The following is a 24224-nucleotide window of genomic DNA, read 5'->3' as shown; positions in this document are numbered from 1 at the left end:
CTTTAAATAAGTAAATCTTTAAAAAAAAAAAAAAACAAAAAAAAAAACAAGAAAAGAACACAGACTCTGAACCAAATTCCCTGATTTGAATCACAGCTTTACCACTTACTAGTTTGTAGTTTTAAGGCCTCTGTGTTTCACTTTTCTCATCTATAAAATGGAAATAGTAACATACTACCTAGTAGGATTGTTATAAGAATTAAATGAATGAAAATACTTAAAATAGTGTATTATATGCAGTAAGCACTAAGTTTTTCTTTCACTATCTCTGCTACACACACCCCTACCCCAGATTTTATGCCCATTTAGAAAAGAATCCACATTCCCTAACTCTGTCTCAGCCAGAGTGCTTTCCATAAAGCTGCTGCTTAGTACACATTTGTTCAGTTATGTCTTAATCTATCAAAATGATATGATGATCTATCTATCATCATAGTATGTCTTATACTATGTCATCAGTTATGTCAATCTATCAAAATGATATGATGATCTAATAAGAGATATTTAAACATTCAATGCTTTGGTCAAAATGAGATGTATCAAACACATCATTCTACATATACAGTATATGCTATTCTAGAAATCATCATAAAGTATTAGTACACAATCTGTAACAGTCAAAAAGAAAAAGGAAGAAATGAAAATACACACCACAAAAAGATTTCTATAATAATGTTTCGTAGTTCTATTCCTAACAGTCGAAAACTGGAAACAGCCCAAGTGTCCATTAGCAGGTAAATAAACTGTGCACTATCTATTCAAAGGAGTCCTACACAGAATAAAAAGGAACAAACTGATAACCACAACAATATGAATGAAATCTCAAAAGCACTCTGGTGAGTGAAAGAAGCCTTCTACAAGACAGTGCATATTACATACATGAGGCCACTTATATCAAGTTCTAAAACAAGCAAAACTAATCCACTGTACGGTGGGGACAATTTCTAAGAGATTACCTCTAGGAGGGAGAAGAACCATAAAGGAACTTTCTGGAGTGTTGATAACGTTCTATAATTTGTGTATGGGTGTAGCATATGGGTTTGGCATATACATTTGTTAAAACTCAGTTAATGTACACTTGAGGATTGTGTATTTCATTTAACATAAAATTTACCTCAAAAAAGGATACAATTCAGTAAGCTCTTTGACATCAGTCATAGCAGTATTTTTTTAGACCAGTCTCCTCAGGCAAGGGTAACAAAAGCTAATATAAACAAATGGGATTACATCAAACTAAAAAGCTTTTGCACAGTGAAAGAAACCATCAACAAAATGAAAAGGCAACTTAAAAACTGTAAAAGATATTTGCAAATCGTAGATTTGATAAGGGATTAATATCCAAAATATATAAAGAATTTATGCAATATAAAAAAATTTTTTTTAATGGGCAGAGGACTTGAATAGACATTTTTCCAAAGACAGGCAGATGGCCAACGGGCATGTGAAAAGATACTCAACATCGTCAATCATTAGGGAAATGCAAATTGAAACCACTACTAGGTATCACCCTCACAGCAGTCTGACTGGCTATTACCAAAAAGACAAAAAATGGCAAGTGTTGGTGAGGATGTAGGAAAAAAGGGAAGGTTGGTGCTCTGTTGGTGGGAATGTAAACTGGCATAGCCACTATGGAAAAGAGTATGGAGGTGCATCAAAAAGTAGAAATTGAAAATAGAACTACCACACAATCCACCAATTCCACTTCTGGGTACTTATCTGAAACAAACAAATGAAAACACCAACTCAAAGAAATGTATGTATCCTTATGTTCACTGCAGCATTATTTATACTAGCCAAGATACAGAAGGAACATCTAAGTGTTCATCTAAGTGTCCTACCGGTGAACTGATAAAGAAGATGCAAGATATATGTTATATATGTAATATATATATATATATATATATATATATATATTATATATATATATATATAATATATATATAAAATGAATGTTATAGAAATATTTACATAAGAATTTTACTTAGCCATGTAAAAAGAATGAAATCTTGCCATTTGTGACATAGATGGACCTAGAGGGTATTATGCTAAATGAGATAAGTTAGACAAAGAAAGCCAAATGTCATATGACTTCACTTATCTGTAGAACCTAAAAAATATATATAAAACAATACAGACTCAAAGACACAGGAAACAAATTATTGGTTGCCAGAGTGGGGAGGGGTCTGGGGAACAAGGCAAAATACATAATGAGAATTAATAGGTAGAAACTTTCAGTTACAATAGAAAGAAGTCAGGCGGATGTAACGTACAGCACAGGAAACACAATAATACCGCAAAAACTTTGTGTGGTGACAGATTCTGTTAACTAGAATAATCATGGTGATCATTTCCTAACTTTAACATAAAAATATCAAATCACTATGATGTACACCTACTATGAAACTAATGGTATACTGTATGTCAATTATACTTCAATCTAAAAAAAAAAATCTAGGCAGATAACTATCTTTTAATCAGATAAATTAAATTTTCATCACAACTTATTACTATAGAACCTCTGGGCTGTGTATCATTAGTAGCTAGATACATAATTATACCACTAATTATACCTCTGGAACTAGTCAGTTCCATATCAAGTCAGTTCCATAGCAAATTTGATTTAACTTGTATTTTTAACTTGAGAATTAATTCTTATATGTGGTATTTCCCTTCTCTCTTCTTAAAGTAATTAAAGTATTAATACTTAAATACAAATATTAAACTCTGATTAATAATGTACATGCTAAAATATTAGGGGGAAGGATACTGTGGCCTGCAACTTACTTTGAAATGCATCAAAAACGTAAAATGGATTGAGGGGCTAGATAGAAGAATATATACTGGGACAGATTTGTGATAAATCAAGTACAGGAAAGTACCAATGGCAGTATCTGGGTGGTAGGTACAAAGATGCTCACTTTAAAGTTCTACTTCTCTGTATGTTTGAAAATTTTCATAAGATACTGTGATGAAAAGAAAAAAGGAGTAAATGCTTGTTAAATCATCATATTATGTGCCAAAAACCAACTGATTTACGAAGGATATCTGAGCCAGTAATAAGGGAATCACAGGCAGCTACGTTTACGAACGCTTGGGCTTGCTCTGCACCATCTCTTCTCTTCTACCTTGGTGTCAACTCTTATTTCTTGCTGCTGTCAAGATGCCCAATCATAGTAAGCATTCCACCCCCTTTAAGAAAATACATTATTCCTGGGGCACCTGGGTGGTTCAGTGGGTTAAGCCTCTGCCTTCGGCTCAGGTCATGATCTCAGGGTCCTGGGATCAAGCGGACTCTCTGCTCAGCGGGGAGCCTGCTTCCTCCTCTCTCTCTGCCTGTCTCTCTGCCTACTTATGATCTCTGTCAAATAAATAAATAAAATTTTTTAAAAAAGAATATACATTCTTCCCAATTTGCTGATAACAGCCAACAACCAACTTGTCAGAAATGTGTTTAAAAATGGACTCTGAGGGGCTCCTGGGTGGCTCAGTGCGTTAAGCATCTGCCTCTGACTTAGGTCATGATCACAGGGTCCTGGGATCAAGCCCCGCATCAGACTCTGCTCAGTGGAGAGCCTGCTTCTCCCTCTCCTTCTGTGGCTCCCACTGCTTGCACGCACTCTCTTTCTCTCTCTCTGTCTCTCTCTCTCTCAAATAAATAAATAAAATCTTTTACAAAAATGTTTGAAAAATAGACTGTGAGTAAAGGCATCTCCCTTGTTATAAGAATCAAAAGAGATCATATATGTAAAATGTTTAACAATGCCAGACGCATAGTAAACACTCAATAAATACTACTTTATTATTTTTTTTAAAAATAGTTGTATTTTTTTTAAAGATTTTATTTATTTATTTGATGGAAAGAGAGATCACAGGGAGGCAGAGAGGCAGGCAGAGATAGAGGAAGAAGCAGGCTCCCCACTGAGCAGAGAGCCCAATGTGGGGCTCGACCCCAGGACCCTGAGATCATGACCTGAGCCGAAGGCAGAGGCTTACCACTGAGTCACCCAGGTGCCCCTAGTTGTGTTTTTTTTTTTTTTTAATTTTATTTTTTATAAACATATAATATCTTTTTATCCCCAGGGGTACAGGTCTGTGAATCGCCAGGTTTACACACTTCACAGCACTCACCATAGCACATACCCTCCCCAATGTCCATAATCCCACCCCCCCAACCCCCCTTCCCCCATTAACCCTCAGTTTGTTTTGTGAGATTAAGAGTCACTTATGGTTTGTCTCCCTCCCAATCCCATCTTGTTTCATTTACTCTTCTCCTACCCCCTTAACCCACCATGTTGCATCTCCTCTCCCTCATATCAGGGAGATCATATGATAGTTGTCTTTCTCCGACTGACTTATTTCGCTAAGCATGATACCCTCTAGTTCCATCCACATCGTCGCAAATGGCAAGATTTCATTTCTTTTGATGGCTGCATAGTATTCCATTGTGTATATATACCACATCTTCTTTATCCATTCGTCTGTTGATGGACATCTAGGTTCTTTCCATAGTTTGGCTATTGTAGACATTGCTGCTATAAACATTCGGGTGCACGTGCCCCTTCGGATCACTACGTTTGTTATCTTTAGGGTAAATACCCAGCAGTGCAATTGCTGGGTCATAGGGTAGTTCTATTTTCAACATTTTGAGGAACCTCCATGCTGTTTTCCAGAGTGGTTGCACCAGCTTGCATTCCCACCAACAGTGTAGGAGGGTTCCCCTTTCTCCGCATCCTCGCCAGCATCTGTCATTTCCTGACTTGCTAATTTTAGCTATTCTGACTGGTGTGAGGTGATATCTCATTGTGGTTTTGATTTGTATTTCCCTGATGCCGAGTGATGTGGAGCACTTTTTCATGTGTCTGTTCGCCATCTGGATGTCTTCTTTGCAGAAATGTCTGTTCATGTCCTCTGCCCATTTCTTGATTGGATTATTTGTTCTTTGGGTGTTGAGTTTGCTAAGTTCTTTATAGATTTTGGACACTAGCCCTTTATCCGATATGTCATTTGCAAATATCTTCTCCCATTCTGTCAGTTGTCTTTTGGTTTTGTTAACTGTTTCCTTTGCTGTGCAAAAGCTTTTGATCTTGATGAAATCCCAATAGTTCATTTTTGCCCTTGCTTCCCTTGCCTTTGGCGATGTTCCTAGGAAGATGTTGCTGCGGCTGAGGTCGAAGAGGTTGCTGCCTGTGTTCTCCTCAAGGATTTTGATGGATTCCTTTCTCACATTGAGGTCCTTCATCCATTTTGAGTCTATTTTCGTGTGTGGTGTAAGGAAATGATCCAATTTCATTTTTCTGCATGTGGCTGTCCAATTTTCCCAACACCATTTGTTGAACAGGCTGTCTTTTTTCCATTGGATATTCTTTCCTGCTTTGTCGAAGATTAGTTGACCATAGAGTTGAGGGTCTATTTCTGGGCTCTCTATTCTGTTCCATTGATCTATGTGTCTGTTTTTGTGCCAGTACCATGCTGTCTTGATGATGACAGCTTTGTAATAGAGCTTGAAGTCCGGAATTGTGATGCCACCAACTTTGGCTTTCTTTTTCAATATTGCTTTGGCTATTCGAGGTCTTTTCTGGTTCCATATAAATTTTAGGATTATTTGTTCCATTTCTTTGAAAAAAATGGATGGTACTTTGATAGGAATTGCATTAAATGTGTAGATTGCTTTAGGTAGCATAGACATTTTCACAATATTTATTCTTCCAATCCAGGAGCATGGAACATTTTTCCATTTCTTTGTGTCTTCCTCAAGTTCTTTCATGAGTACTTTATAGTTTTCTGTGTATAGATTCTTAGTCTCTTTGGTTAGATTTATTCCTAGGTATCTTATAGTTTTGGGTGCAATTGTAAATGGGATGGACTCCTTAATTTCTCTTTCTTCTGTCTTGTTGTTGGTGTAGAGAAATGCAACTGATTTCTGGGCATTGATTTTATATCCTGACACTTTACTGAATTCCTGTACAAGTTCTAGCAGTTTTGGAGTAGAGTCTTTTGGGTTTTCCACATATAGTATCATATCATCTGCGAAGAGTGATAGTTTGACTTCTTCTTTGCCAATTTGGATGCCTTTAATTTCCTTTTGTTGTCTGATTGCTGAGGCTAGGACTTCTAGTACTATGTTGAAGAGCAGTGGTGATAACGGACATCCCTGCCGTGTTCCTGACCTTAGCGGAAAAGCTTTCAGTTTTTCTCCATTGAGAATGATATTTGCGGTGGGTTTTTCATAGATGGCTTTGATAATATTGAGGTATGTGCCCTCTATCCCTACACTTTGAAGAGTTTTGATCAGGAAGGGATGCTGTACTTTGTCAAATGCTTTTTCAGCATCTATGGAGAGTATCATATGGTTCTTGTTCTTTCTTTTATTAATGTGTTGTATCACATTGATTGATTTGCGGATGTTGAACCAACCTTGCAGCCCTGGAATAAATCCCACTTGGTCGTGGTGAATAATCCTTTTAATGTACTGTTGAATCCTATTGGCTAGTATTTTGGCGAGAATTTTTGCATCTGTGTTCATCAAGGATATTGGTCTGTAGTTCTCTTTTTTGATGGGATCCTTGTCTGGTTTTGGGATCAAGGTGATGCTGGCCTCATAAAATGAGTTTGGAAGTTTTCCTTCCATTTCTATTTTTTGGAACAGTTTCAGGAGAATAGGAATTAGTTCTTCTTTAAATGTTTGGTAGAATTCCCCCGGGAAGCCATCTGGCCCTGGGCTTTTGTTTGTTTGGAGATTTTTGATGACTGTTTCAATCTCCTTACTGGTTATGGGTCTGTTCAGGCTTTCTATTTCTTCCTGGTTCAGTTGTGGTAGTTTATATGTCTCTAGGAATGCATCCATTTCTTCCAGATTGTCAAATTTGTTGGCGTAGAGTTGCTCATAATATGTTCTTATAATTGTCTGTATTTCTTTGGTGTTCGTTGTGATCTCTCCTCTTTCATTCATGATTTTATTTATTTGGGTCCTTTCTCTTTTCTTTTTGATAAGTCTGGCCAGGGGCTTATTGATCTTATTCTTTCAAAGAACCAGCTCCTAGTTTCGTTGATTTGTTCTATTGTTTTTTTGGTTTCTATTTCATTGATTTCTGCTCTGATCTTTATGATTTCTCTTCCTCTGCTGGGTTTAGGGTTTCTTTCTTGTTCTTTCTCTAGCTCTTTTAGGTGTAGGGTTAGGTTGTGTACCTGAGACCTTTCTTGTTTCTTGAGAAAGGCTTGTACCGCTATATATTTTCCTCTCAGGACTGCCTTTGTTGTGTCCCACAGATTTTGAACCGTTGTGTTTTCATTATCATTTGTTTCCATGAATTTTTTCAACTCTTCTTTAATTTCCTGGTTGACCCATTCATTCTTTAGAAGGATGCTGTTTAGCCTCCATGTATTTGGGTTCTTTCCAAATTTCCTCTTGTGATTGAGTTCTAGCTTCAGAGCATTGTGGTCTGAAAATATGCAGGGAATGATTCCAATCTTTTGATAACGGTTGAGACCTGATTTAGGACCGAGAATATGATCTATTCTGGAGAATGTTCCATGTGCACTAGAGAAGAATGTGTATTCTGTTGCTTTGGGATGAAATGTTCTGAATATATCTGTGATGTCCATCTGGTCCAGTGTGTCATTTAAGGCCTTGATTTCCTTGTTGATCTTTTGCTTGGATGATCTGTCCATTTCAGTGAGGGGAGTGTTAAAGTCCCCTACGATTATTGTATTATTGTCGATGTGTTTCTTTGATTTTGTTATTAATTGGTTTATATAGTTGGCTGCTCCCATGTTAGGGGCATAGATATTTAAAATTGTTAGATCTTCTTGTTGGACAGTTCCTTTGAGTATGACACAGTGTCCTTCCTCATCTCTTATTATAGTCTTTGGCTTAAAATCTAATTGATCTGATATAAGGATTGCCACTCCTGCTTTTTTCTGATGTCCATTAGCATGGTAAATTCTTTTCCACCCCCTCACTTTAAATCTGGAGGTGTCTTCAGGTTTAAGATGAGTTTCTTGTAGGCAACATATAGATGGGTTTTGTTTTTTTATCCATTCTGATACCCTGTGTCTTTTGATTGGGGCATTTAGCCCATTAACATTCAGGGTAAGTATTGAGAGATATGAATTTAGTGCCATTGTATTGCCTGTAAGGTGACTGTTATTGTATATTGTCTCTGTTCCTTTCTGATCTACTACTTTTAGGGTCTCTCTTTGCTTAGAGGACCCCTTTCAATATTTCCTGTAGAGCTGGTTTGGTATTTGCAAATTCTTTCAGTTTTTGTTTGTCCTGGAAGCTTTTAATCTCTCCTTCTATTTTCAATGATAGCCTAGCTGGATATAGTATTCTTGGCTGCATGTTTTTCTCGTTTAGTACTCTGAATATATCCTGCCAGCTCTTTCTGGCCTGCCAGGTCTCTGTGGATAAGTCTGCTGCCAATCTAATATTTTTACCATTGTATGTTACAGACTTCTTTTCCCGGGCTGCTTTCAGGATCTTCTCTTTGTCACTAAGACTTGTAAATTTTACTATTAGGTGACGGGGTGTGGACCTATTCTTATTGATTTTGAGGGGGGTTCTCTGAACCTCCTGGATTTTGATGCTTGTTCCCTTTGCCATATTGGGGAAATTCTCTCCAATAATTCTCTCCAATATACCTTCTGCTCCCCTCTCTGTTTCCTCTTCTTCTGGAATCCCAATTATTCTAATGTTGTTTCATCTTATGGTGTCACTTCTCTCTCGAATTCTCCCCTCGTGGTCCAGTAGCTGTTTGTCCCTCTTTTGCTCAGCTTCTTTATTCTCTGTCATTTGGTCTTCTCTATCGCTAATTCTTTCTTCTGCCTCATTTATCCTAGCAGTGAGAGCCTCCATTTTTGATTGCACCTCATTAATAGCTTTTTTGATTTCAACTTGGTTAGATTTTAGTTCTTTTATTTCTCCAGAAAGGGCTTTTATCTCTCCCGAGAGGGTTTCTCTAATATCTTCCATGCCTTTTTCAAGCCCGGCTAGAACCTTGAGAATCGTCATTCTGAACTCTAGATCTGACATATTACCAATGTCTGTATTGATTAGGTCCCTAGCCTTTGGTACTGCCTCTTGTTCTTTTTTTTGTGGTGAATTTTTCCGCCTTGTCATTTTGTCCAGATAAGTGTATATGAAGGAGCAAGTAAAATACTAAAAGGGTGGCAACAACCCCAGGAAAATATGCTTTAGCCAAATCAGAAGAGATCCCAAATCGTGAGGGGGAGAAAGGGGATAAAAAGAGGTTCAGAAAGAAGAAGAAAAAAAAAAAAGAAACAATTAAAAAAAGAAAACCAATAAAGAAAAAAATATAAAAAGGAAAATATATATATATATATTAGATAAACTAGTTAAAAAAAACGTTAAAAAAGAAAAGGGTAAAAGTTAAAAAAATTTAGCAGCAGAAGAAAAATAAATTGAAAAAGAAAAAAAATTAAATTAACTGCAAGGCTAAAGAATCATGGGGAGAAAGCCATGACTTCCGTACTTTGCTTTCTCCTCCTTTGGAATTACGCTGCTCTCCTTGGTATTGAAACTGTACTCCTTGGTAGGTGAACTTGGTCCTGGCTGGGCTTCTTGTTGATCTTCTCGGGGAGGGGCCTGTTGTAGTGATTCTCAAGTGTCTTTGCCCCAGGCGGAGTTGCAACACCCTTACCAGGGGCCGGGCTGAGTAATCCACTTGGGTTTGCTTTCGGGAGCTTTTGTTCCCTGAGCGCTTTCCGTAGAGTTCCGGAGGGCGGGAATGAAGATGGCGGCCTCCCGGTCTCCGGCCCGGAGGAGCCGAGAGCCCGGGGCCCCACTCCTCAGCAAGCCGTCAGAGAACAGCGCCCAATTACTCCCGTCACCCTGGCCTCCGGCCGCGCTCCAAGCTGACCGAGCCTGCGACCGGTTCAAGGTAACCCCGAGCCCAGAGCTCACTCCTCGGCTCTGTCTCCGTAGCCGGCTTCCCCGTTCTAATACCTGTAAGCTCTGCGACACTCAGACGCCCCTGATCCTTCTGTGACCCTGAGGGACCTGAGGCCACGCTGACACTGCGTGGGCTTCACCCCGGTTAAGCCTCTGGAGCGATGTCCCTCAGCGGAACAGACTTTTAAAAGTCCCGATTTTGTGCTCTGTTGCTCCGCCGCTTGCCAGGAGCCGGCCCCTCCCCCTGCGGTCTATCTTCCCGTCGCTTTGGATTCACTTCTCCGCCAGTCCTACCTTTCAGAAAGTGGTTGATTTTCTGTTTCTAGAGTTGCTGTTCTTCTTCTCTTCGATCTCCCGTTGGATTTGTAGGTGTTTGCAATCTTTAGATAAGCTATCTAGCTGATCTCCCGCTACCTGAAGTAGTCTCAGCCTGCTACTTCTCCGCCATCTTGACTCCTTCCCCCCTAGTTGTGTTTTTTAAGAAAGTTCAAAGTCTTCAGTGGGCTTACTTCCTGAACATTATGCATGCTCATTCTTCACCTTAATGAAAACTTAAATTTCTCCTGAATGTGTCATAAAGCTGGTTGTCATTCATTCTAGTTTTTGCATTCATAACAGTATTAGTCCTTTTGGACTATAAGAGAGGAATATAAGCTTTCTATATTTTTTATTGTTATGTTAGACACCATACTGTACATCACTAGTTTTTGATGTAGTGTTCCATGATTCATTGTTTGCGTATAACACCCAGTGCTCCATGCAATCCGTGCCCTCCTTATACCCATCACCAGGCTCACCCATCCCCCAACCCCCTTCTAAAATGGAAAATAGGCATTCTAAATAATACTTTTAATAATATTCATTAAAGATCACTGGATCTGTCCAGTACCATTTAGAGTGGTACATCCAAATATTTTACCCCTACTTCCTGGCACTTATAGAAAATGATATATTTATAGAGGACTTTGAATTAACTAGAGAGTCTGGGCAAAGCCAGGGTCAACAAGCTCAGGGACTTGGACTATGCCTGGAACTTGACCAGCCCCCAGGAGGGAATGAGGTTCTCAGTTCACAGAATCTGTTCATGGCATTTGGGAAGCTTTAATCCGTACATTTGTTAGACAATAGTTTAGAATGGTTAGTCTATGTAATTTAGTTCGTATATCATTTAGTTCATAAACTGTCTACATTCATGCTCTAGGTTCACAGATTAAAAATGTTTTGCCCTACATTAGAGACTGCCGAGAACAGCCAGGTTAATGATAATATCATTACCAAAGCCAAAGCAAACAAATATTCTCTCAGCCACTGCTGCCCTTATGACATTTTTAAGGAATTTTGTTTCCTTCTATTTAGGAAAGAGTCAAAAGAATTTCACCTGAGCTGTATTCCCCAAATAACTTTTTAAAATCAAAGATAACACAAGTTTTCTAGTAGTAAAAATACTATGCAAACTTTAAGAGAAAACTTTAAGAGAAATCCCATTTCCTCCACATCCCCCCACCTTCTAAATGATGTAACTCAATGTCTTTAGACATAAACTGTCCATAATCTTTTACAACTATAAAATCAGATTCCTTTTTTCAAAAAGTTTTCTCTTCACTGCCATTAATTTTTTTAAATGAGTAACAATGGCATGTGACAGAACTGGTGGATATACAATGAACTACTTTCATTTAAAACTGAAGAAAGCATCAACCAACCTGGATTTACCATACACAGTGTATGAAATGTATAGACATCACTATTTCAATATAAAGCCAGGTGCTAATAATACAGATTGACCAACACTCTGAAATGACTTGCTATTTTCTAAAATAACTTTAGTAACAGACCTGAGGAGTTGTTGGTTCGCTTCCATTAACACTGTCGGGAGATTTCAGAGCTTGGATAGATGCATTCTAAGAAAAACAAAGAAACATCATAAAGAAAAGGAACAAAAAGCTAAGCTTTTAAAACTGTGAAGAACAAAGACCAAGTACCAAGACCTATTAGATACATTTATCAAACAAAATTAGTTCATTTATTAGAATGTTTTCATGCAAGGCAAAACTAGTATGGTGAGTATTTAGAAAATTTATTTTGCTATAACATATGTAACTAAATAGCAAAGATTAGTATGTAGCAAAGTTTATTTTATAAACTAATCACATATCTCTCCCCATTATGATGTCCCCAGTCTTTTCCCCCATGACAAAACTAACATCAGGGAATCAATCAGCAAACTTCATTCAAGGAGACAACTACCCAGAAAAAGAAGTAATGTCAAGTGTTCCCTATGATCAAATAATACCCAAAGTTATTTGGGCTAAGACCTGAAAAACATCTTTATAACAAGAAATGGAAATGCTTCATTCACCTGAAACCAGCAATCTAAATGAAATTATTATGGCAATTTTCAGAAAAATTTATAATTAAAAAATCTTCCACATATGAAAGCTTTTTGTTTTGTTCTCTTAGTATGATGAATGTTCTAAGTGACGTGACATCCTACTGATCACCCCTTACTGGCATTGGTTTCATGGTAATGAATGAGATTCTTTGAGATTCAAAATTCTATACTGCATTCATAATACACTAACCAAAATTAGAGCTATACAAGTAGCTCATGATAAAATAACTTCTAAGTTTTAAACAAAGCATTAGAGCAAATACTAGCCACAATGTTTCAGTAAGTTGGTAGTTAAATTAGACATTTCCCATACATTTCCACAGTGGACCAAGGAAGGGTCAAATAACTGACCTTACTTATTCTTAAATATAAGTGGAAAAGGCACTCGGCTTTGCAAGTGTTCTCAAATTTTTGAACTCTCATTAGGTATTAGATACTAAGAAATTATTAATTTTCAGGTGTGATGAACATATTGTATTGTATATTTTTAGTCATTATCTTTTAGAAATAAATGCCAAAACATTTAGATGGAATAAGGTTTCTGAAATCTGCTAATAATCCCAACAGAGATGGAGACAGAGGAAGGGAGGTGTGCATGTGTGGGTGGGTGGCTAGAGGACCGCAGCAGTATAATACCGCAATTAAGATGGCCATGAGTTACTAACTAAGGATACTGGGGGATGACAGAGAGTTCTTATACCACTATTACTACGATTTCCACTTTCAGTTTGGATTTTTCTCTAATATCAACTGAAATACCTTCTCCCTCTAATATAAAAAGAGTTTTGGGTGTGGAGTCTGCTTAAGATTCTCTTTCTCCCTCTCCCTTTGCTCCCCTTACCCCCTGCTTGTGTGCTTGCACAGGCGCGTGCGCGCATGCGCGCTTTCTCCTCTCTCTCTCTCTCTCTCTCTCTCTCAGCAAACAAACAAAAAAAGAGTCATCAAATTTTATCAGTCTAAGACATTTTCCTTTAAGTTACATAGAGGAGAAAAGTTAGGGGAACATAACTTTTATCTTCCTGTTCTCTGCCATTTCAAAGGATTTCAAGTTGTATATATGGCTATATTTGTGTAGCATAATTAATGCTTGCTGGCTCTAAAAATAAACTACACTATACACTATAAAATAAAAAACATACTTTATGGAGTTCAACAAGTCTTTCGGTCCATATGTTGAAAATTAATAAACAGTTAAATTATGGAGAAAGGAAATGAAATCGTTCCCTAAAATATTTTAAGTTAGGAGGAAGAGTGATTACAGAGTCCATATTCTAAGTTACTTGACACATGACTGTGGTCCATACAAAAAACTATTCTATAATTATCTGACCTATCACCCTATCAGAAAAACACAATCTAACATTTAAAAACTCTCCCTCCCTGCATACGTATTTCAATATATGTATTATACCATATATTTAAATAAATGCAGAACAGTTAGAGAAAGCATTGGTTACGTGACCTTGTAAATTTAAATTACAAAACTGTACAAGCAAAATTAAAGATTTTGAAACTACCTGAAATGCCTTCTTCATTTCTGCCCAACAAATTCTCATTTACCTTTTAACTTTCAAATGCAACTTCTTTAATGAAGCTTCATACGGCTTAACTGAGGGCTAACATATTCCCTATGCCTGTATTTTCTTCTATGACGTTTTAATTCCTTTGTATTTCAAGCATATGTCTCCATACTAAACTATAAACTGTTGGAGGGCAGGAATCCTGTATTTCATCTTGGTCCCCAGGACTTAACTTCTGCCTGACTGGTGGTAGAAGTTCAGTATATGCTTGTCAAATCCTGTGCAATTACCTCCTTCGGTATGAAAAGACTTCTGAAGTCCTTCTCCCAGAGAGAAGCTCAACACATGTCAATACTCAACTGTCACCAATACTTTCTCCTGGAGGCAATTCTAAGACAAGAGAAAAATTCTTCTAATCTAACATTCTAATATAAAAGCACACACAGATTGCCTGCCAGATTTATCTTCAATTATGTTTTGTTCAATCTTTTGACAAGTATTTATTGACTGCTGAGCACTAAGCAATTTTTAGAATTTGGGGTCATTTTGCAAAAAACTGAATTAGCTAAAAGTCAACAGCTGATGAACTCATAAGTAGACCCTCACTAAATTTGCATTATAGGTTATGCTATGGTTTCCCTTTGTTACATGGAAAGAAGTTAAGTCTTTATCTGAACAAAATTCAAATAAGACTAATGAAGACTTTTAGTCTACTTAAATTATTTTTAAATAGTTCAAAAGCCTCTATTTTAAAAACATTAGCATTCCTCACAACAGAAGGAGTCCTTAAATTACTTTCATGTATATGGAAGTGGGCCTCAGAGAAGCTCTTTTTTTTTTTTTTTTTTTTTAGTCTCTGTTATTATTACATGAAGTATAAAGTAATATTATTTTGTGTTTTTAAAGAAACTGGTAAGTTATCTTTAACTGGAACTCCTGTCTCCTTCTCCAACCAGTTTTGAAAATAGTGAGGTGTCACTTATAGCCAGAACAAAGGAGAAATCCTTTGCCCTAAGATCCAAGCTAGGACATCACTAAAACCCTCAGCTGCTTTCTTTTCTAAAACCAAGTTCAGGGTGCCTGAGTGGCTCAGATGATTAAGTGTCTGCCTTAGGCTAAAGTCATGATCCCAGGGTCCTGGGATCAAGCCCCATGTTGGGCTCCCTGCTCAGCAAGGAGTCTACCTCTCCCTCTCCCTCTGCTCCCACCCCACTTATTCTCTCTCTCTCTCTCTCAAATAAATAAAATCTTAAAAAAAAAAAAAAAGTTCAGAATGTAATTCAGGATTGCTACTGACTATATGCAGACCAAGGTTTTCCTGGCTGCATGGATTAACTACAGAAATGTTCTAATTTCATCACAAGCTACTTAGTAAATTAAACCAATTCTCATCATTTAAAAAAACCTGAATCCCAATTCAGTCAGTGTCCAATGCAACAAAAAAAAGCTATCCTTACTGGGCAATCAAACATATCTAAGTTTCCCTAAATTAAGGACTTAATAAGACACATATGAAAACAGTCCGCTTTCTCAAAGTGAAATTATATACAAGATTTAAAATTGTATGAATTCAGTCAACTGAAAAATAATGAGATAATTACTTCCTTTCAGATATTTAATATATAGAAAACTGGTACTCTCCCAAAATAAGATGTAATTATTTGTTACAGTAGAATCTACCTACCTGCTCAATGTTGTTCAATTATGGATTATATACAATTTTTTTTTCTTAAAATGTGAGTCACATCTTAAAATATTCTTGGCCTCCTACCAATAGTAAGACAGAGATTTCTAGCAATACATACCATGTTTCATTAATGTGCAAACATTCCCTTGAGAGAAAACTTAGAGTTTACACTAAGTTGAAGGTAGTCTTCACTACATTAATGAAAACAGTGTTATTTTGTTGTTGTTAAAAAGCTACCAGAAAACATACCAGCCATCAGAATTCAGCAATTCGCTCTGATTTTTTAGAGCAGGGTTAGCAATAGGGCACTGAAGATGCTTTGAGAGACAGTCAGTGACAAGCAGCATGAGATTTGCTTCTAGAATTACCAAATTACTTTGCTTCCCCACAAAGGGAATGCAGAAAGCGGTGGAAGGACTCACCACACTGTCAGTCTGTGTTTTAGGCTGTTTGGAGGAATCCAAAGCAAAGATAGTATACTCAGAGAGAAAAGCAGGCTCTGCTATCATCCCGGCTAGTAGCTGTCTCATTCAGTGTAATAAGCAGAGGTATAAAAATAAAACAAATAATGAAAAACAGATCACAGTAAGGGCATGTTGCAAAGTGCCACACGGCATACACAACAGTATAATGACCTTGCACCACCACAACTGCTACCATCTCTCCACCCACAGAAATAACAAGTTGCTGGAAAGGTTAGGAATGGAGAGGAGTTGAGCCATTTAGAAACTCAAAGCCCAACTTTAACCAACTTGCTTACTGGCATACAAACGATATATGCAACAGCCACAGAAACACACCGCATGTCTGCCGATTTGGTTTAAGAGTCTAACCAGTAAAAACCATACATGGTAAAGAATACAAACCCTTAGCCCTTAATGTAACAAACACTGACCATTTTTATACATTCAAAAAGATAGCAGTGAAAATAATGGTGAGGACAAAACACATAAAATTTTACGTAATCATTTATTTTGCACTTAGAAACAAAAATAGTTTTCTCCAATATGTACAAAGGAAACTTTTGAAACTGAAATTCATATAACAAGTTCTAAGGTAAAATTCTATTATACTAATTATTTTAAATGTATTCTCTTCTGTCCTTCAGTCTTCAGAAACTATATATACCAAAATATTAATAATCATTATTAGATTTAGAAGAAATTATAATTAAAATGAACTTTCCAATGTAAAACAGTTGAAATCTGCATAAGCTCTGTGATGTCACAGAGTTTACCAATGTCAATTCCCCTGTTTTGATAGCATACCATAGTTATACAAGAAAACTTCGGGAGAAAATGGGCAAAAGGTACACAGGTCCTCCCTTAAAAAAATTTTAAAACCCCCTGTGGATCTATGATTATTTCAAAACAAAAACTAAAAAAAAACTAATCTTCTGCAAATATTAACATAGCAGTTAATGTATATTATGTTATATATTATATATAAGAAAGAACTTATATCAGAAAATAAATGTTGCACAAGCTTAAGAACTTACACTTTTCATCTTAGTATGGTAGAGTTATGGATATGACTACAGAGACTCCACTAACTCTTCCTCTGGTCCTAAAAGTTGAGTATTAGTGGTGTACTAAAATGTACTAGATGCCTGTTTGGCTCTGGGCACTCATCTTATCCAAGTTTCCACTCTTGCTGAAAATCTGAATTCTCCTGGCAAACTCAGAAAAGTCATCCTTGAAATAAATGTGATTTTAAATGAAGGGCTATACAAATTCACTCTTCTTAGGCTTCCAAAATTAACATTTAAAATGAAGTCACTCTGTCCCACAACAAAATAATTTAAAATTTCACAGTAAAGAATATATTTGAAAAAAAAAACACAAAAGCTGATACCCAGTATAGAAAAACATACTGACCAAACATTTCAAAGAAAGATGGGCCCAAACAACAATTTACACTCCTGCCCCTAGCCCAAGTAAAAGCCAAGTGTATCAAAATTAGTTTCCATTGACAGCTACCTCAAAACCTGAAGAGCCTTTCTTCCCACTCACTGTCCTTGTCATTTGCTTCTTATGCCTATGAAAATCTTACACACATCAGTTCCCAAATATTCTCAAATTCTGTCTCAACTCCGTATCTCTCAAACTCTGTTGAAATTCTAATCCAAATCTATTAAGAACTTAATTCACCTCTTCTGTGGTCCTTAGGTGAAGCCATCAGTTGAACTAACACTGACTGAAGTTCTATGTCTAAACATTCATGAAGATACATAAAACTCCCATTAGATATCTGTTGAAGGCTTTTAATTTATCCTACATGTCTCTTATTCTCTATATATACTTCTTTATCTCTTTTGAGTTTTCAGTGGAATTACTCAGTATTCTTTTTAAATACCCTAATTTTCCCATGAATTGGGACTTATCTGAGTTTTAGTCTATGTTTTTATATCAATTTTTTTTTTACTTCAAGGATTTCTAATTGGTTCTTTTTCATACCTACTAAATCTACTTTTGTTTTGGTCTGTTTTTCCCCCATAATTTTATCTTCTTTTTCAGAAAATTAATAATTCATGTATCTTATCAAAGATATTTGTTTTTAAAGTTTTTTCTAGACTACTCTATTAATCTGAATTTCATCTAGGATAAATTTATATTCCAATTCCTGTTTTTACTGACTGCCTTCCTAGCATTTGTTTTAGAATTTTCATTTACAGGTTCACTCTGAAGAAGGTATTATCTTTCTCCTTCCTTCTGTACTCATCTTTCTTTATCCAGTCAATCTGATTCCCTAGGCTCCAGTTTGAGTTTCCTGTCCTATGGCAATATAGGGGTTATCACGGACTCAGTCACAATAAGCCCAAGTGTCTTTGCTCCAGTTCTTGGTCATGAGGCCCTCCCCTAGGGACAGGAGCTTCTCACAATGGGCCACAGAGAGCTCTAGGCAAAAGCTTTTCTCAACCCTTTTCATCCAGTGCTGGAGGCACCTGTTCAGCTCCTGGCTTGCAGCACTAAATGTGAAGGTCCTAGCCAGGGAAATGAGGAAGAAAATGTTATAAAAAGCAACCAGATTAAAGAAGATATAAAACGACCTCTGTTTACAGATGACAACATCTTATACATGGAAAATACTAAATACTCTACTAAAGGGTAACTATTAGAACCTAATAAATGAGTTCTGCAGGATACAAGATCAACTGACAAAAAGCAACTTTACTTCTACAGAGTGACAATAAGAAACCAAAAATGAAATTAAGACAACAATCCTGTTTACAGTAATATCCAGAAGAATAAAATGCTTGGAAATAAATTTAACAAAAGTAGTACAGACCTTATATTCTGAAAAGCATACATTTTTTTTTAAATTAAAGAAGACCTAAATAAATGGAGGAGAAGAGGGAAAAAAGGGAGGAGGGGGAGGAGATAGAAAGCTTCCCAACTAATAAAAACTGATAAAGACAACACAAAAAGAAAAGTACAAACCACTCTCCTCACAAATAGAGCTGGGAGAAATATATAAAACGTAACTATCAAAGTGAGTACAGCAGGATAATAATAATGCAACCTATCAGCTGAGTTGATTTAAGGAATGAACAATTAAGCCAATATTAGGAAGCTTAATATTAGGCTTAATATTAGGAAGCCTATTAATATAATAATTAAGCTTAATATTAGGCTTAATATTAGGAAGCCTATAACTCATATCCTATCATTAGACCAAAAGAAAAAACTATGAGAACCTAATAGATACCAAGGCAATTTGACATGGGTAAAAGACTTTTCATTAACCAACAGAGAGTAGGGACAGGTGGCTTCCAATCTAATATCTAACAAAGTAAAAGCATACCAGCTTTGAAAGTCAATCTATTTAGGGGCAAAATTAATTCCAAACTTAAGAAGAAATATTTCTTATCCATTACTTTCAAGATACTTCTCAGTTATTTCCTAAAGAACAATGCCTATAGCCCTTAAATAGAATAAATTTATAAAATGTGCTTAAGACGTATCAAAAGCTGAGAGTGTCATAGAATAGTACAAACTAACTTGGAATGACAAAGACAACTAAAGAAGCAGTATTTTATTTCTGAAAGATGTGTCAGATCAAGAAGAATAAAAAATAGGGGCACCTGGCTGGCTCAGTCAGTGGAGTGTGCAACTCCTGATCTCAGGGTTATAAATTTAAGCCCCACCTTGGGTATAAAAAGAAAGAAGAAAAAGAGGGGGAGGAAGAGGAAGAAGAAGGTGGAGGAAGAGGAAAAAGTGACATCTTTCTCAAAGTTTGGGAAAGCATTCCAATCCAAAGCAGCCTGACGTTTCACTATTTCTTCCCTTGCAATGTCACAATTAAAAACTTAGTGTGTGTGCTATCCAAGAGCTGATACGTACAGAAAAAGCCTTTCCATTTCTGTATAATAATAATCTTTTTTATGCGATACACAAATTATGAGTATTTCCATACTTCTGAATTCACTTGCTACTCACAAGAACCCTGTGAGAGGAAATATTCATTATAACACAATTCTAAAGATGAGAAAGCTGAGGCTCTACGAAGTTAAAAGCAGTTATGTCCAAAGTCACAGAGCAAGTAAGGGATGATGTTCTGTGGTCCCTCCACTGTTCCAGGCTGTCTCTCTGCACATAGGGAAGAAAAGAAGCAAAAAAGCATAAGGTATTTATGAACACACTCTACTAAACAGAAAGAATCCATCAATTAACCACAACTATTTATTTCTTTGCATCATTCTTTTAGCAGAACAAAGAAAGGATTCTAAGAAAAACTGATTTCTGGAATTTAATTTTAAAACAATACGAAAAAGTTGTGTAGATGAGTCCCTAGGATATGGATAAGAATGGATATGCCTAAACTATGAGGAAGTTTGTCGAAAAGACAGCAAATTAGAGAGTAGGGTAAGTGAAGATATCAATCCTTCTTTCAAAAGTTCAGCAGGTAAAGAGATAGACAGATAACATCCCTAGGATCTTAGTCCACATAATGGTCCATCTATTTCCCTCCCTTCAGGTCCAGGGACCTCAGCAAAGCAAGCTGGGCAGGCCTTCCCATTTTCCATGGTTGCCCCCAGGAAGAACTTAATGAGCACCTACTATGTGCAAACCACCATGCTAGGAGATTTACACGCTGGTAAACCCCCACAAGACATGTATTATTATTTCCATTTACAAAGAGAAAACCCGAGTTGCTGAAAAGTTAACTTTCAAAGGTCCTTCAGCCAGACTGATCCCGACAACTCCAAACACCATCCTCTCCTCAGTAGTCTATACCAGGTCTTACACCAAACAAATTACATAAACATATCTTCATGCTCTTAGAAAAATCATTAGATTCAGCCACAAAAAGGAATGAAGTATGAAACATGCTACAACATAGATAAACCTTCAAAACGTTATGCTAAAAGAGCCAAACACAAAAGGTCACAAATTATATGTTTCCATTTATATAAAATATCCAGAATAAGTGAATCCGTAGAGGTAGTAAGTATATCAGTGGTCACCTTGGGCTGGAGGAGAGGGAGCACGGGGAGTAACTGCTTAATGAGTATGGGGGCTTTTTTGGGGGATAATGAAAATGTCACAGAACTAGAGAGATGTGATGAATGTACAACACTGTGAATATATTAAATACCACTTTGAAATTGTAAATGTTATGTTACAGGAATTTAATCTCAATTAAAAAAACATCATCACTGTGGAACAGAGGGCAGGAGGCTACAGTAGCTTCATCTGCCCTAGTCAGCCTTTCAATGATCCTACACTCTTTACTGCTCTAAAGCATCCAGCTCTAGAGGGGCAAAAAAGATTCATCTCAAGCAACAAAAAGGGAAAGGAGCTCTATGCTGAAGATAACAAGGCTATGCCCAAGATCACCGGAAGAAAGAGGATGATCAACATGCCATTTAAACAGGATGAGAGAATGCCAAAGCTCTGTAGACTTTAGGGTCAGTGCAAATCAGTCTGTTCTCCTTTGCCTTCAATGTCTGAACCATAGAGATGATTTTTTATACCCTTGTAAGGAAGCCTGCAACCAAAGACAGACTTGTTTAGATTTACATATAATATTTACCAACACAGGAAAATAGACATATTAGGAGGTATATAAAACCTTTAATTATCCAGGAAATTGTGTAAATGAAACCATCTACTTCCGAAGCATTCTTGATAACAAAGACTACTTATCTACTGGAAAGATAGACAAATATTTATATTTTGAGTTAAACTTCCACATTTTGCTAAAAAGAAACATTATAACATATAAAACAGAAAGTTGGGATCTTCTATATCAGAGATTTAACAAAATAAAAATCCCAGGGAGTGGGAAGATGACTAAGAAGGCAATTATGTAATGCCCATTTAATCAATAACTTAATTATAAAATTAGAAAGTCCTTAAATTTTATAAAAATAAACAGAATTGACCATTACATTGGTCAAAAATAGCTTTTAGAGTTGTCAGAAAACACTTCAAAAGCAAGGAGATGAAGGGATGATGCTGCTCTTTCACTCAGAAACCACTTCTTAAGTTAAATCTAGGAAGCACAGGATCTTTAGGACTGAAATTTGGGAATCTGGGAAGAAATAAAAAAATAACCTTTAGCTTACTTAAGCCTATTGTTAAAGAATATTCAAATCATCCCTTTCAAAAAGGATTATTTTGTAAAGATATAGTCATTTAAAATGTTTTAAAGCATCCTCGATGAAATAAATATTTTTTTAAAAGCATAGTAGGAAAAAAAAATAAAAAATAAAAAAATAAAAAATAAAAGCATAGTAGGGATTCCTGGCTGGCTCAGTTGGAAGAACATGTGACTTAGGATCATGAGTTCAAGCCCCACCCTGGGTGTAGAGATTGCTTACATAAATAAAAAAGTTTTAAAGATATACAAAAAATTAAAAAGCAATAGTAGCAATCAATAAGTTATTTTCAGGGCTTCAACTGTACTGTGTATAAACCAATATACTATAAAATCAGCCAATATACTAAGTATAGTAATGATGCTATCAACACTATTTGCCAAAATGGTTCTACTCAGTACTGCAACTTTCATTCAAAATAGTTACATGTATAAACTAAGTTCAACAGCATTAAATTTGAGATCACAAAGTTAAAGAGATGTAATACTGCAAGGGATCCACAAGAAAATGATATCCCACAGAAAGTATGCATATACTTCATATTTTATTTTATTTTTTTAAAGATTTTATTTATTTATTTGACAGACAGAGATCACAGTAGGCGGAGAGGCAGGCAGAGAGAAAGAGTAGGAAGCAGGCTCCCTGCTGAGCAGAGAGCCTGATGCGGGGCTCGATCCCAGGACCCTGGGATCATGACCTGAGCCAAAGGCAGAGGCTTTAACCCACTGAGCCACCCAGGTGCCCCTGCATATACTTCATATTTTAAACAACTTTGTCAGATCATTTAAATCTATACACCAAGAACACTGTATATTATGCCATTAACTTTGAGTGCAAAAACTATACTGTGACATATTTATTTTGCTATCAACATCTACTATAAAAAAGTTTAAAATGGGGTGCCTGGGTGGCTCAGTCAGTTAAGCGTCTGCCTTCAGCTCAGGTCATGATCCCAGGGTCCTAGGATTAAGCCCCATGTCGCTTCTCCCACTCCCCCTGCTTGTATTTCCTCTTTAGGCTATCTCTCTGTCAAATAAATAAATAAAATCTTTAAAAAAAAAAAAGTTTAAAATCTTTTTAACGTAACCTTAGAAAAAATTTAAAAATAAAGTAACCTTCATCAAAACAACATGGAAATACCTCTCAAATTTTTAAATTTGAAATCCATCCTATAACCCAGCAATCCCATTCCTAGGATTCTATCTTCCAGAAGAACATCATTATAAATGTTTATGTACAATGCTCAGTACAGTACTGCTTATAATACTAAAAAGATTATAAAATTTAATTTATAATACTGAGACTCTCTCCAAACTATTCTACAGAATCAATACAATCCCACTCAAAATCTCCACAGGTTTGTTTTGTTGTTGTCATTGTCTGTGTTTCATTTTGTTGTGAGTTTGTTTTTGTGAGACTTGAAAATCTAATTCTAAAATTTATATGGAATTTATATAGAAAGAAATCAGAATAACCAAGACATTCAAGAAGAACAAGGTGAAAGTGCTACGGACTGAATGTGTCCCCCAAAATTCACATATTGAAGACCTAGCCCTCAATGTGATGTTATTTGGAGGCAAACTTTGGGAGGTAATTAACTAGAGAAGGTCAAGAGAATGGGGCTTTCATGATGGAATTAGTACCCTTAAAAAAGAGAGACAGGAGAATTGCCTTCCCCCTACTCCGACCCTAAGGAGTACGTAGGTACCAAGAAGGGCCATGCTAGGACATAATGAGAAGATAGCTACCTGCAAATCAATAGAGAGCACTCACCAGACAGCCAATTTGCTGGCATCTTGACCTTGGACTGCCCAGCCTCCAGAACTATGAGAAACAAATGTCTGTTGTTTAAGCCACTAGTCTATGGAATTTTGTTAAAGCAGCCTAAACTGACCAAGACAGGAAAGACCAGCTCTAGGGAAGACAAGATTTAATATAAAACAACTGGTATTAAGACAGTGTGGTATCAGATCAAAGACAGACAAAGCAAACCAGGGAAGAGAATAGAGAGCCCAAAAACAAATCTATGCAAATACAGACACTAATTTCTAAAAAAAGGCAGCACAGTAGATCAATGTGAGAAAAATAGGACAACTGGATAGCCATACAGA

At 36.5% G+C, this 24224-nt stretch overlaps 1 protein-coding gene across 2 annotated transcripts in view; it reads right to left on the bottom strand.

Annotated features, from left to right (window-relative positions):
* The window catches only part of LOC111159002 (golgin A4), a 129297-nt gene that overhangs the window by 86089 nt on the left and 18984 nt on the right, over positions 1–24224 (bottom strand). For both annotated transcript variants that reach the window (XM_022521363.1, XM_022521364.1), the window contains exon 3: positions 11746–11811. In XM_022521363.1, the coding sequence (XP_022377071.1) occupies positions 11746–11811 (66 nt within the window). The remainder of the gene's footprint in view (positions 1–11745; positions 11812–24224) is intronic.

The sequence above is a fragment of the Enhydra lutris genome, unplaced genomic scaffold (assembly GCF_002288905.1).
Source record: "Enhydra lutris kenyoni isolate GAN:26980312 unplaced genomic scaffold, ASM228890v2 scaffoldscaffold66, whole genome shotgun sequence".
NCBI lineage: Eukaryota > Metazoa > Chordata > Mammalia > Carnivora > Mustelidae > Enhydra > Enhydra lutris.
Note: the sequence above shows the minus strand (reverse complement) of the source record. Positions and strands in the feature narration are given on the sequence as shown.